Below are 18338 nucleotides of genomic sequence, written 5' to 3' on the forward strand. Positions count from 1 at the left end.
TGCAGGTGGCTTCGTTGTTGGTCTCCCACCTGCATGCTTTGTCTCGGCGACAGTATGAAATTTCATGGCGGTCCTTCCAGTTTTTCCTATCACTGCATAGGTATCCTTCGGTCTCTAATAGGATTGCTTTGTCCTTTGCCTCTTGGTTGTTCCAGGACCGTTATCTTAGGCTAAATACTGTCGCCTCGTATCGTGCAGCGCTGGTGGAGGCGCTTCAGCTTGCTTTCGGTGTTGATGTTACTTCTGCCCCATTCCGCAAACTGTCTTGTGCGTTGTTTCACCTCCGGCCTGCTTGTGCGCCTCCTGAGCCGTCCTGGTCTTTGTACTGGGTGCTCTCGTTTCTCTCTTCTCCTCAGTTTGTTGTGGCCCCTTCTGTTCAGGATTGTTTTTCTAAGGCACTTTCCTGTTGGCATTGGCCTCTGGGGGGTCGGGATAGAGAGCTTCATGCTCTTCTCCGGCACAGGGGTTTCTGCTCTTTCGGTCCTGGTGGTTGTTTTGTTCGGTTGCAGTCATCTCCTTCTTTTCGGGCGAAGAATGAGAAAGCTGCGTTTCGGAGGGGACTTTGGGGGTGTTGATGCTTGGTGCATCATGTGTTGTGTCCAGTTGTGGCTCTCCGCCGTTATTTGCACGCCACAGCTTCGGTGGCCAGGGATGCGCTTTCGGTTGACCCGGTTTCCCTGCTTGCCTATTCCCGGGCTTGGGTCTCGCAGGTCGTCCTCAGGGTTATTAAGTCTAACCTGCCTGCATTCTATCCCCATGCCCACGACGTGCATAAGTTTACTGCTTTGGCTGCCGTCTTTGGCAACATGTCTTGGATTGACATTCGGGCACGGAGATTTTGGAGGTCGAGCAGGGTCCTGGCAGCTTGATACCTGGTGAATGTCCTTGGGCCTGGTCGGGCCTGTGTTGCATTGGGTCGGCGGTTGCAGCCAGTTCTCGACTTAGCGTTGAGGAGTGAGGAAGGACCGCCTCCCGGGTAAGTCCCTGTTTCTCCTTATCATTTAGTAGTTAGCCCCGGGGAACCAACAGAGGTTTCCCCAGAAAACCAGCATTGAATGTAATGAAACTCCATTTTCTGGGTGAGTCCCAGAGGTTCCCCGGCATCCCTCCCACCCTCCAGTCGGTGGTGTTTTTCGTGTTTTTTGACATCCTGCCTAAGAACTGTAGGTTGGGTCGCTGGCGCGAGGGGTTTGGGGCTCCCCTTCCCCCTCCCGGGAAGGGGGGGGATTGCACAGACGGCGGCACAGCAACATGATGACATCATGCTCGTTTGCTAATTTTCGTTTGGGGAGTTCTCTCCACTCATTCGGCTTTCGGTAGCAATAGTTTCACCAGAATAGGGGTTTGTTTTGGGGCACCTACCTTTCTGGGTGCCTGTCCTTGTTGATGGCAGACATAGAATGCTCCCAACCACAGGGGAGGTTTCTATAGGCCATTGCTCCTCGTGCCTCTCTGAGGGGACCAGGTTCTGGCTCGTGGTCCCTGGTAGGCAAGAACTCCATGCACATTGACTGATGCCAGAAAGTTATACATAACCATTCAGCCTGGATAGCTCCGGGGAGCCTCTGGGACTCGCCCAGAAAATGGCGTTTCATTACATTCAACGCTGTTTTTTTTTTTCCATTGGCCTCTGGGGGTCGGGTCAGGGAGCTTCATGCTCTTCTCTGGCATAGGGGTTTCTGCTCTTTCGGTCCTGGTGGTCATTTTCTTCGTTTGCAGCAGTCTCCTTCTTTTCTCATGAAAAATGAGACTGCTGTTTTCCAGATGGGTCCTTGGGTTGTTGATGCTTTCGGGCATGGGGGTTTTGGAGGTCGGACAGAGTCCTGGCCGCCCGTAACTTGGTAAGTGTTCCTGGTCTCTGTCGTTCATGTGTGGCTTTGGGTCGCAGGTTGCAGCCAGTTGTCTTGCCTTCAAGTTGGTGTGTGGGGCAGCTGCCTCCTGGCTAAGTCCCTTTTTTACTTGTCTTTGGTTAGGTAGCTCCTGGGAGCCGGAGGAGATCCATACAGAAAAGCAGCGTTGAATGTAACGAAACGCCATTTTCTTGGTGAGCCCCAGGGCCCCCCTGGCACCCCTCCCTGCCTCCAGTTGGTGATTTTGTTTTTTGATGCTTTTCTGTTCGTTCTTTGGTTGCAGTTTCTTACCAAGTGTGATTTGTTTTGTTATGCCTACCTTTCTGGGTGCCTAACCCAGGTCGATGGCAGATGTGGAATGCTCTCAAACACGGGTTTCCATAGGCCATTGCTCCCTATGCCTCTATGAGGGGGGCCCAGGTTCTGGCTCGTGGTCCCCGGTAGGCAGAACTCCATTGACTGAAGCCCCAGACTATATAGCGTATATCAGTCCAATAGCTCCAGGAAGCCTCCAGCGAGCCTCCAGTGCTCACTCAGAAAATGCCGTTTCATTACATTCAATGCTGGCTTTTTGGCAGAAGTATGTGCAGGACAGTATTGCAAGGATGACAAGAATTTTGAATGATAATATTTATAATTTGGAGGAAAATAATCACAAGGAATGTGCACAGTAAAATCACATGAATGTAATATACTAGTACTGTACCTGAGAAAGTATTGAAGTCTTGTAATGGAATCCAGTCCCCCATCTCTGATCTCTGGACCATCATATGACTTAAATAATTTCTCACAAAGAATGTGTTTTGTAACAGTATTATATTCTTAAAGGTATGTCACGCTCTGTCCCGGGAAGAAAGAAGTCTTCATTGGAAAATGTCTCGGCTATGGACTTTGAATGGAAGCCTGCCACTACTCGAAAATCCCCGAAAACTAGGAGAGTTGGACGATCTGTGGTGAGTGGTAGTAGTCTGGCTTTGTGTGGAGACCTAATTTGTGTTCAATATTGAAGGACCTTATTTTGATTGTAATATGTGAATTAACTTGATGTATAAGGCAATTACCATTCTAGAATAATAAATATATGAAATACCCCGACTTACAAAGCAAACTTGCCTCTCTATAGTAATAAATATGTGAATTAACTTGACTTGTATAGCAAATTTACTTTTCTAGAGCTGTTATTTCTATTAATGCAGTACTGAGCTGGTGAAGAAGACCTCTGGTGACATTGAAGGTCACCCAATGCTGCTAAATTATATTAAGTTAATTATATGAAATGTCCTTCATTTTGTGCTGGTTCTTATTAAATACTCCTAGTGGAGTTAATTTTAATGTTTATTTTTGGAGGTAGCTCCATAGTTGCTTCCTGAAGCTATCTTACCGAGATTGCTCCATTCTAAAAAATCACATCAGTCATGGAAGTTCTATTCAGCCTACCGAGGACCAGGGGTCAGATTCACGAAGCAGTTAAGCAAGCACTTACGAACCTGTACATCTATTCTCAATTTTTGATGGTTTTGTTTACAATTACTAAACAGCTAATAAGCTCCGAAGCACCAGGAGGCTGTTTATACCAATAACAACAGTTGATTGGGAAGTTTTCATGCTTGTAAACTATTCAAGAAATTTAACCAAAGCTGTCAAAGATTGAGGAACGATGTACACGTTCGTAAGTACTTGCATAACCGCTTCGTAAATCTGGCCCCAGAACCAGATCCTATCCCCATCCCTCACTGAGGTGCAAAAAGCAGATCACAATCCTCCCCACTCCACCAGAAAAAGCCTCCCAAAAGTCATTGCATATTTACAGACAACTGGACGCGGTGTTTACAGTAAATGCTTGCGATACCCAGATTGTGCCTCTTTGATGGACCCTGAAGGGACCTGACAGCTGAGTGGACAGTGCTTGGGATTCGTAGTCTTAAGGTTCCGGGTTTGATCCATGGTGGAGGTGGAAACAAATGGGTATGGTGTCTTTCACCCTGATGCTCCTGTTCACCTAGCAGTAAATAGGTACCTGAAAGTTAGACAGCTGCTACAGGCTGCTTCCTGGGGGAATGTAACAAAAAGGAGGCCTGGTCAAGGACCGGGCCATGGGGACGCTAAGCTCTGAAATCATCTCAAGATAACCCAACCTCTCAAGATGACCCTTCTTCTTTTGAGATTGAGTCTTGCTCCCCTTCTTGGATATATTATGAGGTTCCAGAGTTTCCTTGGCTAGCAGACAATCCTTTGTTCTTGCTTGGTGCCTGACAACTTTTGTCATACCAGAGCACTTGAGTGGCATGAGGCGTTGACCATGTTGCAGGTGTTTCCTGTTTGTTCCGGTTCTGTCTTGGGACATGGGTCTCTTTCAGCTCCACGCCCAGGTGCCTTTGTTGTCAGTGGTGCTTGTGGCAAACAAGCACCACTTTGTGATATATTTGACTTGTAACCTAGATTGTCCATGTAATGTATCAATTATACAGTGTATGTATGTGATGTAACTATATAACCTGAGCTTGTAAAAGCACCTTAATCACTTTCAGTGGTTAAGTGCTTAATTACACACTAGTTTCTCTATCAGCTATCTCACCCTGTCAGAGTAAAAGAGACAAATGTATGTGTATATATGTATGCATATATGTATATGCGTGTGTATAAAGTATATGTGGAAGCAGATCAGAATTACATTTCACCTTTGTAAATGCACATTAATGACACTATGTTAAAGACACATCGAGCACTTTATGTAGGACGTACGTAAATCTGTGTATCTATGTATTTACGTATGTAGATTAGCTTAGCATTCTTAAAGCACTATACAATCACCTCTTGTGGTTGAATGTTCAATAAATTCCTGAACTATATGTTTAACACCTCTAACCCTGTCCATGAAGGACAGAAGAAAATGTATATATGCTGGTTAGCATTGTAAATGTGTGGCCACGTCTATGGTAGAAAATAATAATGATAAAAAAAAACACTTTGTGCCTCTTTGTATTTGATTTCCGTAAAGCAGTTTCTGCTTAACGCTTCAGTATGTAGCTTCTGCTTGAGCTACATACTGACTGGCTCTGTGAGGATGTTGAGTTTCTTTGGAAAGGGTTTTGGCCTCTGCTGTAGCTTTGTTGGCTGCTCTCCTCAAGCTGTATGTTCCTGTGCTCCACGAGGCGGTGCCCAGTCTTCCTTGCCTGATTCGTGCATTGGCAAACTGTGTTGGCCCTCTCTTTGGAAGACAGGGCCAACCCTAGTTGCCCTGGCTCTTGTCTGCCTCCCCTTTTTCTCCTCTACTCTTTCCCAAGGAAGTTGTGTCTCGGTTTCTTTCTTCGAGCAGCAGCTGCTTGTCATCCTATTTCGGAACTCCTTTGCTCTCAGGGGTCTCTTTCTCATCCTCAGAGGAAGTAGGGTCGAGTTGAGGCATCGTTTGTTGTGGGTCAACATAGGCCTTCTGTGGAACCAGATTCCGGGTCGCAAGTGCATCCCTTCACCGATCTTTTCCCGTCTGGTCGGTGCGATTTTTGCTCTTCACGGAAGGCACTAATTTCTTGGGGTCCATGCCGGTTCTTTCACAGTTCACCCCTATGACAGGACAGTGGGGTGCTTGACAGGGAGGGCAGCTTGCCCGGTTTGCCAGCTCCTGGCAAACCAGGAGCGACTGAGTGGTCTGTAGTGGAATTGGTCAGTTCCTACCCACTCCAGAGGTTCAGGTCTTTCTGGGCAGGATTTTTCCCATTGCCTCCGTCAGGTCATCTTGGAGTGGGTGGCTTCTGGCTTAGTTGAAATGAATGCATCATTTTTGTGCGCTTCCAACCTTTTTTTTTCTGAAATGGGGCTCGCCAGATCTTTGGTTCATCCACAACCTATTGAGGCTGAACTGGTTCATTCCTTGCCCTTGTTTTAGATGACCACCTTGTCTCTGGTTTGCTTTGTACTATAGGTGGATGCTTGTATGATCTTGTATTGTAACATCCCTATATATCTGTGGTTCATGGATTGGTTAGGTTGGTGGTGGTGCAGCAAACTTACCATGTTCAGGTTTTCTTGTTTGGTCTCAGTCTAGCTCCAGGCATATTTACTCACTTGGCCCGAGTTGTACTGGCTTATCTTTGGTAATTACCTAAGTGTAGTTGCAGGATGAGAGTTACAGGGTGTCCCATCTTCCCAGTACTCTTTGTCATATAACGCTTTGAAACTACAGATAGCCTCCACCACCACCTCACTTAGCTTGTTCCAACAGTCTACCCTTTGATTGCCAAAGAAAACTATCTTCTTGCGGTTGGAGGTTCTCGAGTCTTCCTAGCTGGCAGGCTGCCCATTCTTTTCGTTGGAGGCGTGGCATAGTTTTTGTTGGACCCGCACGCTTGAATGGCGAGAAACTTCTACCATTCTGCAGGTTTACCTGGGGGGGGGGGGGGGTGAGTTTGAGCGCATTAATGCGTGCTTGTCCAATGTGCAAGACCGACTTCAGTCTTGCGCTTCTTTTCCCTTCTCAAGCTGATCTCGGATTGCTTTGAGGAGGATATGGAGGCGTTGAGTGCCGGGCCTTTGTCTGGTTCACTGGCCTCGGCTAGGGCGTTGGCCTCACTGTTGAAGCTGTTTGTGCAGATTCTCATGGAGGTGGTCTCTGTTCTTTGCTACTCGCCTCATGTGCCAGCACATTATGCTCGCTCTTTCTGTGGAATCCACTTAGGCCCTGGCTCTAAGGTTTTCATCACCGTTTTGCTGTTTGCAGAGACTGCTGTCACTCGGTTTCTGCAGACGGTTTCATCTAGTTGTCGTTCCTATGTTGGACTTGTTAGTTCTCTGGAGATGTCCGTTCTCAGGCTTCTCGGAAGGATTGTGCCAGGGCTTGGGGCTCTGCAGGTTGACGTAAACCATTGTGCCAGCTTCTGAGCTTGCGCTTCTTTTGGCGCTAGCGTCATCTGGTCGGCAAGAGGAGGCATTCGTGAACACATCAAGGAGGGCTTGGGTAAGCGCCACGGCACAGAACCCTGAAAAGCCCGAAGAGAAAGCCGGCGACACACCAGCAGATGCAAGGCCCCCTCGAGTTTCAAACGCAGCAATCGCGAATGCGGCGGAAAGGATGTCCCCAAAGGAACCAGAACAGCTGCCGAAACCAGATCCAACCCGACGGGTAGACCAGCTCGGCGCAGTTCAGTCTCCAGCACAGCTGCTCGAACAACCGACACGTGACCCAGGTGCCCTCCAAAATCAGCTGAAGGTAGGACTGCAGCTGCAGCAACACAGCAAGAGGGAGAGACAAGGAACCAGTTTGAGTCCCAAACAAGACCAGCCAGGTCCTAACCTGGGACAGAACCAAATGGGACTTCCTCCAGTTCACCAAGAACCCGAACCCAACGAGCTGGGAAAGAACCAAATCCCCAGCTAGGAGACATGTGGACTGGCTGGGAGCCTAGACCAGCCAGTCGTCAAGGTAACCCAGAACCCAAACCCCCTAATAGACGCAAACGGGTCACCACGACCCCGGTAAGGTGTGTGAACACGTGAGGTGCCAGATTTAAGCTGAAAGGAAGGCAACGAAAAAGGGAATTTTGTCGCCCCACCACGAAACCTAACCAGTCCCTGAACCCTAGATGAATGGGAACATGACAATATGTGTCCCTGAGGTCCAGGGACACCATCCAGGCACCCAGCTCCAACAGAAGCCGGACCTGAGACAGAGTGGTCATCTGAAAGGATGGGCATAGAATCCATGGGTTGAGACGGGCCAAGTCCAGACTGAACCACAGATCCACACAGTCCTGTTTCAACACTGGTAACAGGCAGGAAACCCACTTGAGGGACAGGGTCATTTCGATCATACCCAGGTGCACCCACTCTGAGATGACCTGATGGAGCGCAGGAGAAGAAGCTTGCCCAGCTAGCCCTGAACCCCCCGAAGGGGGAGCTGCTGCCGCCCAACGCCACCACAGGCCAGAGGAGATGACCGAAACGCCCACGTGGGATTGTGGGACCAAGAGTTAGCAAACAGCACGAGCTTCTCCCTACCCCAATGCGAAAGGGCCGACGCCTGCTTGATACCTGCTTGACAGGGTTCTGGGAGTTCTAATACTCCCCAAGCCCGGACTGAGGCCAGGCTTGACTTGTGAGAGTTTGGTCCACCAGGCCGTTGCTTGGAGCGACCCGCAGGCCCACATATCCACCACAGCCCGGTTGGTTCGGCACTCCTTGAAGAAAATTATCTAGTTTTTTCTTGAAGATGTCCACGGTTGTTCCGCCCCTTATGGGAAGCTGGCTGACGAGCAGAGCGATCATTACGCCGACCAGACGCACCTGGCTAGCCAGGGTCATTGGGATCCATCCTTCTGTTGGGCTTACAGCATGGCGCGGGAGTTTGGACTGCTCCAGTGTGGTTCATTGTCTGAACTGCAGGTGTTCGATGCGGTCCTTAGCTCTTTGGGGCTGGTCGCTTCGGGTGACTCATCTGCTGAGTTCTCGGGGTTTGCTTCTCCTGGCAGTGCATGTTCAGGTAGTGTCCAGTGTACTAGTGGATAGCCTGTCCCATTTCATTCTTTTGTCCATGGAATGAACGGTCGACACCAACTTGTTCTGTTGGCTCTGCCAGACGTTCGGGCTTCCGGATGTGAACCTCTTAGCATCGGCTTGGTCGAGGCGGCTTCTGGTATATGAGGCGTCCTTCCCCGACTGTAAGGCCATCGTGGTTGATGCCTTTTGACTGGACTGGTCGAGGTGGGTTACCTATACAGTACAACCTCGATTCAACGCACTATATGGGACCGACCCGACCCCGGTTCGTTGCAGGGTTGGATTCGTTGCAGTAAGTGATCTTCAAGAGAGGTTTGCGTCAGTGTCTTTTTTTTTGTCTTGTAAACAATAAAAATGCATTTTCATATTATATACTGTACCTATATATTATTACTCTACTAAAAAATACTACTAGAGTTGTTATTTACCTTATTGTTGGAGTTATGTCCATCTTGAATTCTCATGGAGTTGTAAATGCTGTACAGTAAATATGTACTGTACTGTATTATGCCGTTAGCACTGTATTGATAAGTAGTTCTGCTGTATGTTGAGTACTACAATACAATTTAGGAAAACTTACATGAAAATGACTACTGCAATCTTACTTTTAACACTAACACTATGTACTTAAATTTAACACTTATTCTAACTGTACACTCCACACACGAAGTTCTTAGATGTTTGCATTAACTTTACTGGTGCTCGCTGCTGCTGTGTTTGCTTCAGCTGCTACTGAGCTGGTGCTGGCTGCTGTTGTACTGGTGCTGGGTACAGCTGTGCTCGTGCTGGGTACGGCTGTGCTAGTGCTGGGCACAGCTGTGCTTGTGCTGGGCACAGCTGTGCTTGTGCTGGGCACAGCTGTGCTTGTGCTGGGCACAGCTGTGCTTGTGCTGGGCACAGCTGTGCTTGTGCTGGGCACAGCTGTGCTTGTGCTGGGTACGGCTGTGCTTGTGCTGGGTACGACTGTGCTCATGCTGGGTATGGCTGTGCTGGTCGATTTTCTGCTACTAGTTCTTGCAAAATATTGATTCATTTTCAGCACTAATAAGGCACTATTAGCAAACCCCTGAGACATCTTGTTGTATAACAATACAGCTGTAGTAAAAAAAAAATGGTAAATTCCACGATTATTCTTCCACCGGCAGACGAACACATCACTCGGAGACAAAGCTAACGGCACTGGGTGCCTACTGTATGAACGCAGACTAGGTCTATATACACCCTACATCAGGCTGGTGTTTAAGCCAGATCCAGTAACATAAATTTCTCTCAAATATTGGATTTACATGAAATTATATATTTTTGTGTTATATATTTAGTTTAGCAACATTATTACAATAATAAGAGCTATAAAAAATACTTCTTTTAGAACTGATTTTATTATTTTTATTATTTAGAAGCCGTAGGTCACTGAACTGTGGTGATGAAATCGAACGAAACACGCCTGGTGTTGGGTGCACTGGATTAGACCCGTCCACTCGTGCTGGAGTTCTTGCACCAATAACATGACTAATATCTCAAATACCAGATGTCTATCATATTACAGTATATTTTTGGTTTTAATTAGTTTAGTTTAGGATAATAAAGAGCTATTAAAATACTGGTTTTAGAAATGATTTATTAATCTGAAACTTTCAAAGTCATGAGTCACTGAGCTATGACAACACAGACAAAAGTGAGTGAAACCTCACTATAAAGTGAGATTTACAGTACAATATTTCCTTATCTGTCCACCCTCACTCATCTTGTTTCATCACAGAAAATGTATAAAAAGATTTCAACACATTAGCTAGCTATTCATGCTTCAGCCTTTAAATTAATCTGCAAAGATACATGTGCCACAAATCGGTGAACAAAAATCATGGAAACAGTTGTTCACTTGTGTGGACCACTCTGGCTGGTGTTTGGTTAATATGCTTCACTTGTTGTGTGGACCATTCTGGCTGGTGTTTGGTTCATTTGGTTCACTTGTTGTGTGGTCCACTTGTGTGATCCAACTTGACATATGAAGGAATTATTAATTGTAACCTGTGATAGAATGGGAAAATTTTCCACCACTCTGTGAACTGGGCCAACATCATAAGCTTGTGGACCACTTGTGTGATCCACTTGCCCACTTGTGTGGTCCACTTGTGTGATACAACTTGTCATATGAAGGAATAATTAATTGTAACCTGTGATAGAATGGAAAAGTTTTCCACCAGTCTGTGAACTCTGTCCCAACATCGTAAGCTTGTGAACCACTTGTGTGATCCACTTGTCCACTTGTGTGGTCTGTGTGTCCACTTGTGTGGTCCACTTGTCCACTTGTGTGGTTTACTTGTCCAACTTGTCCACTTGTGTGTGATCCAACTTGTCACATGAAATAATTATTAATTGTAACCTGTGATAGAATGGGAAAGCTTTCCACCAGTCTGTCAACTCTGTCCCAACAGCATAAACAAATCGGCACATCCCCCGCTTCGATGAACCATTGTTCGTCAAAACAGGTGAGTAAATCTGGCCTGGAAAGTGTGCAACCTAGCTGGAGATTTGTTGAATCGAGGTACGTTGAATCAAGGTTGTATGTTACCTCTTTCCTCCAGTTCGGTTGTTGCTCCAAGTCCTGGCTCGCTTTGAGACTTACCAGGGGACGGTAGTCCTGTTGGTTCCTTGGTGGCTGGCTCAGGCCTGGTTTCAGGCACTGCTTGCTCGGTGTCCAAACCCGAGGGTCTTCCCGCAGCTCCACCTCTTTCAGTAGATCGGTCCAGTACGGTACGTGGCTGGTTCGATCTTCTCCACTCTTCGTGTCTGGTCATTTTGACATAGGTTAATCACCACTTGTATGGTGATCAGGTGGCTTCGTTGATGGTGTTCCACCTGCGAGTTTTGCCTTGTGGCAGTATGAAGTTTCCTGGCAGTCCTTTCGGCACTTTTTGTCTCTTCGTAGGTTGTCTTCGATTTCTGATTGAGTTGTTTTGTCCTCTCTCACTTGGTTGTTTCAGGACCGTCATCATATGCTAAATACTATTGTTTCATATCGTGCGGCACTGATGGAGCTGCTGCTGCTTGCATTAGGGGGTGGATGTTGCTTCTGCTCCATTCTGCAAGCTTTCTTGGGCGTTGTTTCACTTCCGGCCATCCGGCTCATGCACCATCTGAACTGTCCTGGTCTTTAGACTGGGTGCTCTCCTTTTTCTCTTCTCCTTGGTTTGTGGTGGCCTCTATGGTTCAGGAATGCTTTTCTAAGGCTCTTTTTCATGTTGGCATTGGCCTCTGTGGGTTGGGTTGGGGAGCTTCTTGCTCACCTCCAGCACGGGGGCTTCTGCTCTTTCGGTCGTAATGGTCGGTTTGTTCATTTGCAGCCGTCTCCTTCTTTTCTGGCGAAGAATGAGACTGCTGCTTTCCAGAGGGGTCCATCCAGAAAGCATCTGTTCATGCTTAGTTGGTTTGGCCGGGGGTGCATCATGTTTTGTCCAGTTGCGGCTCTTCTTCCCTGACTCAGTTTCCCTTCTTCCCGGTTCTAGGGCGCGGGTTTCCCAGCTCGCCCGCATGATTATTCGATCCATCCAGCCTGCAGCCTATCCTTGTGCCCACGACATTCGGAAGTTCACGGCTTTGGCTGCTGTTTTTAGTAATATGTCCTGGGCTGACATTCAGGCACTTGGTTTTTCGAGGTTGAACAGGGTCCTAGCTGCACGGTTCCTCATTCATGTTCCTTGCCCTTCTCGGGCGTGTGTAGCCTTGGGTTGCAGGTTGCAGCTAGTCTCAACTTTGAGTTGAGGAGCGAGTGGCTGCTGCCTCCCGGGTAAGTCCCTCTTTTCCTTTATCTTTGGTTAGGTAACTCCGGGGAGCCAAAGGGGCTCTCTAAAGAAAACCTCTCCAAAGAAAACCAGCGTTAAATGTAATGAAACACCATTTTCTGGGTGAGGCCTGAAGGCTCCCCGGCATCCCTCCCTCCCTCCCTCTGGTTGGCAGTTTTTTCGCGTTTTTGATATTCAGCCTCTGAACTGGGGTTGGGTAGCCAGTGCGGGAAGTCTGGGACCACCCCCTTCCCAGGGGAGTTGCACAGACAGCTGCATGACGGCTGTGGTGACGTCATGCTTGTTTGCTTGTTTTTGATTGGGGAATTCAGTGTGCTAGTTCGGCTTTTGGTTTGCACTTTTTAACCAGCTGTAGTTTGTTTTGGACTTCCTACCTTTCTTGGTGCCCGACCTGGTAGATGACAGACATAGACTGCTTCCAATTACTCGGGGGAGTCTATAGGCCATTGCTTCTCGTTCTTCTTTGAGGGGGCCAGGTTCTGGTGCTGGTCCCCGTTAGGCCTAGAACTCCATCGACTGACTGTTGCCATGGTCTAATATATATACACATCAGCATGGTATTGCTCCGGGGAGCCTCTGAGTCTCACCCAGAAAATGGAGTTTCATTACATTCAATGCTGGTTTTCTGTGGAGAGCCCCTTCGGCTCCCCGGAGCTATACCGGGCTGATGTGTATACAGTATATTAGATCGTGGCAACAGTCAGTTGAAGGAGTTCTAAGCCTACCGGAGACCAGAGCCAGAATCTGGCCCCCTCAAGAGAGGCATGAGTAGCAATGGCCTAAAGACACCCCCGTGTAATTGGAAGACTGGGTGACTGACCTTTGTCCAGGTCAGTCACCCAGAAAGGTAGGAATCTCAAAACAAATTACTGCTGGTCAAAAATTAGAAACCGAAAGCCGAACTAGCAAACAGAACTCCCCAATTAAAAATAAGGAAAGAAACGTGACGTCATCACAACCGCCGCGCATCCGTCTGCGCAACCCCCCTTTCCCCGGGAGGGGGACAGGGGGTTCCCAGACCTCCACGCCAGCAACTCTCCTCAGTTCAAAAGGCTGTCATGTTGGTGACGGTCGATCGCTCTGGCTCCACTCTTTGCGCAGTGCTTCAGTGCGGTGTTGTTGCTCTGTTTTAATGGCGTGTGAGCTGGAAGTAACACAAGAGTACTGGGGCTGCATGCACCTAGGGCTACCTTCCCTAGGTGCCCTGTAAGTACTGCCTTTGCAGCCTCAGGGTTATCTGCCATGAGCAGTTCAGAAGCAATTACCTCCGTGTGGCTCTGTCGCTGCTCGGGGGGGTGGGGGGGTTCACCTGGAGAGGTTCTTACTCCTGTTTGCCCTTGGGTAGGAGGTAGTTTCGTCGCTGGCTGGGGCGTGAGATACTGTGCAGCTGTCTGATATATGCATAACCACCGGTTCTGTTCACCTGGAGACGTGCTTTTGCGGGGGTTTTCTTTTGTTTTTTATTTGTTTTGCCTGGCGGGGGTCTTCCTGATGTGGCGGTAGGATCACTTGTGGGATTTTGGTGGCTCTCCACGAGGTTCCTGTGCTTGTACACGTCGCAGGGGTTCAGCTTTTAGATGTTTGCTTGGTAGCTCTGGGATAACCGGGTTAGCAATACCTCACCTGGGCTTCCCTTAGCAGTCAGCCTAAAGGCCCTGGAAACCCCCTTTGGGGCTCAGTGGTCCGATGTAGGAGAGCTCCGAGTCCCACCTCACCTTGTGCGAGTTTGATGGTTGCACTGTCCCCTTGTCTCAGGGTGACACTCGCCGTCTGTCTCCGCCTTGCTGCCTGTTAGGGTCATTGACACCTATGACCCGGAGTCCTGCAAGTGGTGTTCCTTGCTTGTACTCCATTCACCCAGTCCACTGAGACTGATATTTGGGTGCAGGCAGCTTTAGCGTTGCATGCGAGGTTTAGGTTGCAGCAACGTGCGAGGTTGGTTGCCTTTCTGGATGCCCCGCAACTGCCCCATTGAATTATACTGGTAGTGAGACTCGGGTGGCTTTGGGGATTGCCCCTTCCGGATCAGAAGCGGAAGCATTCGAGCCTGGTCTTCCTGCCACAGCTTTTGGGTCACACCAGCAGGCCCCCTTTATCCCTTCTTTTCCAGTGGACTCTGCTTTTTCTCAAGAGGCAGAGGGTTTGGAGGGTGGCTGGGCCCTGGGTCCTGACGTGGAGGATTCCGGGGCTGGGGAGGAGTTGTCTTGGGGGGCCCTGGGCCCCACTTGTCCCTGCTTGGGTGATTGGTGCCCTCGGCATTGGGCTTGTTGTTACAGGGGGAGAGGTTTTTCTATCCCCTCCCTGTACGATTTTGTTACGAGTTCGACTCCTTCTCGGGTTCGGTTCCAAGTTCCCTTGGGTTCTTCGGTTTCCTCCTTCTGGAGGTTTTTGGCTTCCCACATTCCACCGAGGAAGGTGTGGGAGGCCCTTGTGGCTTACTTCTTGCGAGACCCGGATTACGCCTTTATAATGAAGCCACCGCCTTTTGAGTTTGGTTCTCTTTTTCCTTAATGGGTGCGTTGCAAGGTGCCGGAGTCTTCTTGGCTGATAGACTGCCTTTTCTTTCGTTGGAGGCTTGGCAATCATCCTGTCGGACTGCGCACTTGAGTTGAATAGCGAGAGTTGACTACGGTCGTTCAGGTTTCCTGGGGGGCGAGTTGGAGCACCTCAGAGCGTGCTTATTTGCCCCCGTCCTTCCTTATGATGTCGGCCAGGTGCGGCTTCACATGTAGGTTCCCTTCTTTTCGGCATCCCTGGTGGCCAAGGATTTGGGCGCCTGTGGGCATTTGGCTTCGTTCTTGCACTTCTTTTCCCTGTGGGTGCTGTCTTCGGACTGGCTCATGGTGGGTGTGGAGGAGCTGGGTTCCGGGCCAGTGTCCGGTATGCTTGCTTAAGCAGCTCGGGCTCCGACTGCCTTGTTGAAGTTGTATGCGCAGTTTCTGAGGGAGGCGGTGTCTGTTCTTCGCTTCTCGTCTCGCGTGCTGACAGGCGGTGCTCGTCCTAATTTTTTAAATCGTTTTGGGCCCTGGCTCTTTGTTTTTCATCCCCTTTTGTCTGTTGCTGTTTGCAGAGTCTGCGGTGGTGCATTTTCTGCAGGCGGCTATGTCTAGTTGATGGCCTATCTCGGACTTGTAGGTTCTTTGGGGGAGGGGGGCATGGAGGTCCTGCCCGGAAGGGTCGCGCCAGGTCTCAGGGTTTCTTCAGTTGTCGTAAGCCAGTAGTGCCAGATTCGAGACTGGCCCTCCTGCGGAGTCGTTGGCTCAGTGATTGCTCCGAGTTTCAGTCGGGCTCTCGTAGGGGTCGTCGGCCCTTTCACGGTTCGCACTGTTGACGGGGTGATGGGGGTGAGGCTCACTCTGTTTGTTCTCGCCTGGTCCCATGATTTGTGGGCAATTCGGGTCCTTTTCCTCCGGCCTGCGGTGGCGTTGCTTCTTTCCTTCTTCTTTGGGGGGATTGGAGCTTGCAGGGCGGGTCTCTTCCCCTGCGCTCTGTCAGGTCATCCTGGAGTTGGTTTCCTGCCTGTCTTCAGTTCCGAAACAGGACTGGGCAGATCTGCGATTCATACTGGACTTGCCCTGTATGATCCCATGGGTCTTTTGCCTTTCCTTTCAGATGACTACTTGGGTCCGGCTGCTTTTGGCACTTGAATGGTGTCTATGGACCTCTGGGACGCGTATTAGCATGTCCTAATTCATCCGATGTTCAGGGACTGGCTCGGTTTCGTCATGGAGTGACACCGCTTTCTTTGCCTTCCTTCCAGTTGGATCTGGCACCTCGCATGTCCACGCGCCTTAACCAGGTCGTGGTGACGCAGTTGCTTCTGGGTTACCTCAACAATTGGCTAGTGTGGCCTCCCAGCCAATCCTTGTGTCTGCTCGCCAGGGATTTGGTTCCCTATCAGCTCGCCGAGTTCGTGTTCTTGGTGTACTGGAAGTCCCAATTGGTTCCCTCTCAGGTTCTGACTGGGCTGGGATTCTTGGACCGCTTCCTTGTCTCTCCCTCTGGCGGCATTGTTATGGCTGAGGTCCCGCTTATGACTGTTTTTGGAGAGCACCCGGGTCACTCATGGGTTGTTTGAGCGGCGGTGTGGGAGCCTGATCTTGGTTGTGCTGGTCTACCCGTCGGGTTGGATCTGACTTCGGCGGATGTTCTGGTTCTTGGGGGCGTCCCTTCCGCCGCTCTCGTGATTGCTGTGTTCGGATCCTGGGAGCCTTGCATCGGCTGCAGTGTCACCGGCTTCCTCTGAGGTTTTTTCTATGGGGAGCCCCTACGGCTTCCTTAGCTTATCGGGCTAATGTATGTTATATTAGACTGGGACATTAGCTAAGGAGTTCAGACCTACCAGGGACCAGCGCCAAAACCTGGTCCCTTCACAGAGGTTTCAGGGTGCAATGACCCTGGAAAACCCCCTTGTGGTTGGGGTTTTCCTTATCTGCCATCGACCGGGGTTTGCACCCAGAAAGGTAGGCATAACAAAACAAACCCCACATGGTAAAAAAACTAAAACAAAAAACCGAACAGAGAGGTAGAAACTCCCTACCAAGGAAACAAGCAAAATCCCAAGGAAACAAGCAAAGAAACAAACAAACATCACACTTTACTGCCGCGCCGATTGTCCGCGCAGCCCTCCCCGCTCCGAGAGGGGGAGGCGGGAGCCCCGGACCTACCGCGCCGGCTGCCTAGCATCAGTTCGTAAGCTAATGTCAACCGGGATAGACGCTTTTCTGGCCTCGGTTTCCTAGGCGGTGTTTGCCTTGTGGCGTTCACTGCCGTGTGTTGTGTTGTGCGGTGGCCAGGAGTACCTCCTCAGTGCCGGGGCTGCATGCGCTTAGGGGCTTCCTTCCCTAAGCACCCTGTGATAAGTACTGCCCCTGCATGACAGGGTTATCTTCCCTGGGGCGTTCGGGAATCATTCCTGTAGAGGTTCTTGCTGCTCGGCATTTGCCTCGCTCTTGGGGCCAGCTGGGGCTTGTGGCCCTTGTTTGGCTCTGGGAAGGGACTGGTATTGTGCTGGTTAAGACATCAAGGTGTTGCACGACCTGCCACCTAAACGGCGACTGGTTCCTGTTGCCTCTGGAGACAGTGTACTTTTGTGGGGGTTTTCTTTTGTTTTTATTTTTATTTGCCTGGTGGGGGTCTGCCTAGTGTGGCTATAGGTCGACTGGTAGTGTTTGGTGGCCCTCTGCTAGGCCCATGTGATTGTACACGTTGCAGGGGTTATCAGTGTTGTCCTCTACCCCTTGTTATTTTTGGGTGTTTAACCGGTTAGCAACACCTTGCCTGGGCTTCCCGTAGTTGTTACCCCTACGGGCCCTGGAAACCCCTGTCGGGCTCAGTGGGCCATTGAATGTGTCTTCTGGGTCCCAACCCGTCTTGTACGGGATCGTTGGTTGCTGTGCCCTTGTCTCTGGGTGACAGTCGCCACTTTTACCTCCGTCATGTTGCCTGTTGGGTCACTGACACCTTGACCCGGAGTCTTGCGAGAGATACTCTGCTTGTTCTCCAGCACTCTCCTCATGTTATTACTGTTCAGAGTACAGGCGGCATCAGTGTTGCAAGCTAGGTTAGGTTGCTGCAACACGCTAGGTTGGTTTCCCACTCGGATGCCCTGAGGCCGCTCCGTTTTGGTTAGGTGCTGTTTGCCCCTTTCCCTCCCTGTTCCCGGCTCCGGACAGTCTGCGGGTTTCAGGGTTGGGGCGGGGTTTAATTGGGGCCGAGACTCTGGTGGTTTTCGGGGGCTGCCCCGTTCGGGTTTGGGACGGAGGTTTTCTAGCCTGTTCCTCCTGCCAAGGCTTCTGGGGCTTACCACCTGCCCTTTCTTGCTGCCTTTCCCATGGACTCTTGCTTTTCTTTAAGGGCGAAGGGCTTGGAGGACGGCTCTGCCCCGGGGCCTCTGTTGTGGGTTCCCGGGGCTGTGGGGGTTGCCTGCTAGCAGTTCTGGGGCAGTTTGCCCCTGTCTGGGTTTTCTGCTTCTGGGCTGAGTTTTTCGCCCATCCAGTCTGTTTGCTTCCCACTTTTGCTGGCGTGTTTTCGTATCTTTTGCGTCCATCACAGCCCTCTGTTCAGGTGGCCATTTTCTTCTGCCGGTTTTCCGGCATGGCTACCAGAGCGGCGTTGCGGTTTGTTTACATGCGCCTGGGTGTGCGAGCGAGCTTCTTGGGCGAGTTTTTCACCTCCTTTCAGGGATTTTATTCTC

General features: G+C 49.8%; 1 protein-coding gene across 3 annotated transcripts in view; it reads left to right on the forward strand.

Annotated features, from left to right (window-relative positions):
• LOC138356905 (uncharacterized) overlaps positions 1-18338 on the forward strand; it is a 122222-nt gene that overhangs the window by 68205 nt on the left and 35679 nt on the right. For all 3 annotated transcript variants that reach the window (XR_011224711.1, XM_069313424.1, XM_069313423.1), the window contains exon 4: positions 2679-2803. Coding sequence is in view for 2 of the 3 variants with exons in the window: in XM_069313424.1 (XP_069169525.1) it covers positions 2679-2803 (125 nt within the window). In the remaining variant the exon portion in view is untranslated. The remainder of the gene's footprint in view (positions 1-2678; positions 2804-18338) is intronic.

Source organism: Procambarus clarkii, chromosome 75 (assembly GCF_040958095.1).
Source record: "Procambarus clarkii isolate CNS0578487 chromosome 75, FALCON_Pclarkii_2.0, whole genome shotgun sequence".
Classification (NCBI taxonomy): Eukaryota; Metazoa; Arthropoda; class Malacostraca; order Decapoda; family Cambaridae; genus Procambarus; species Procambarus clarkii.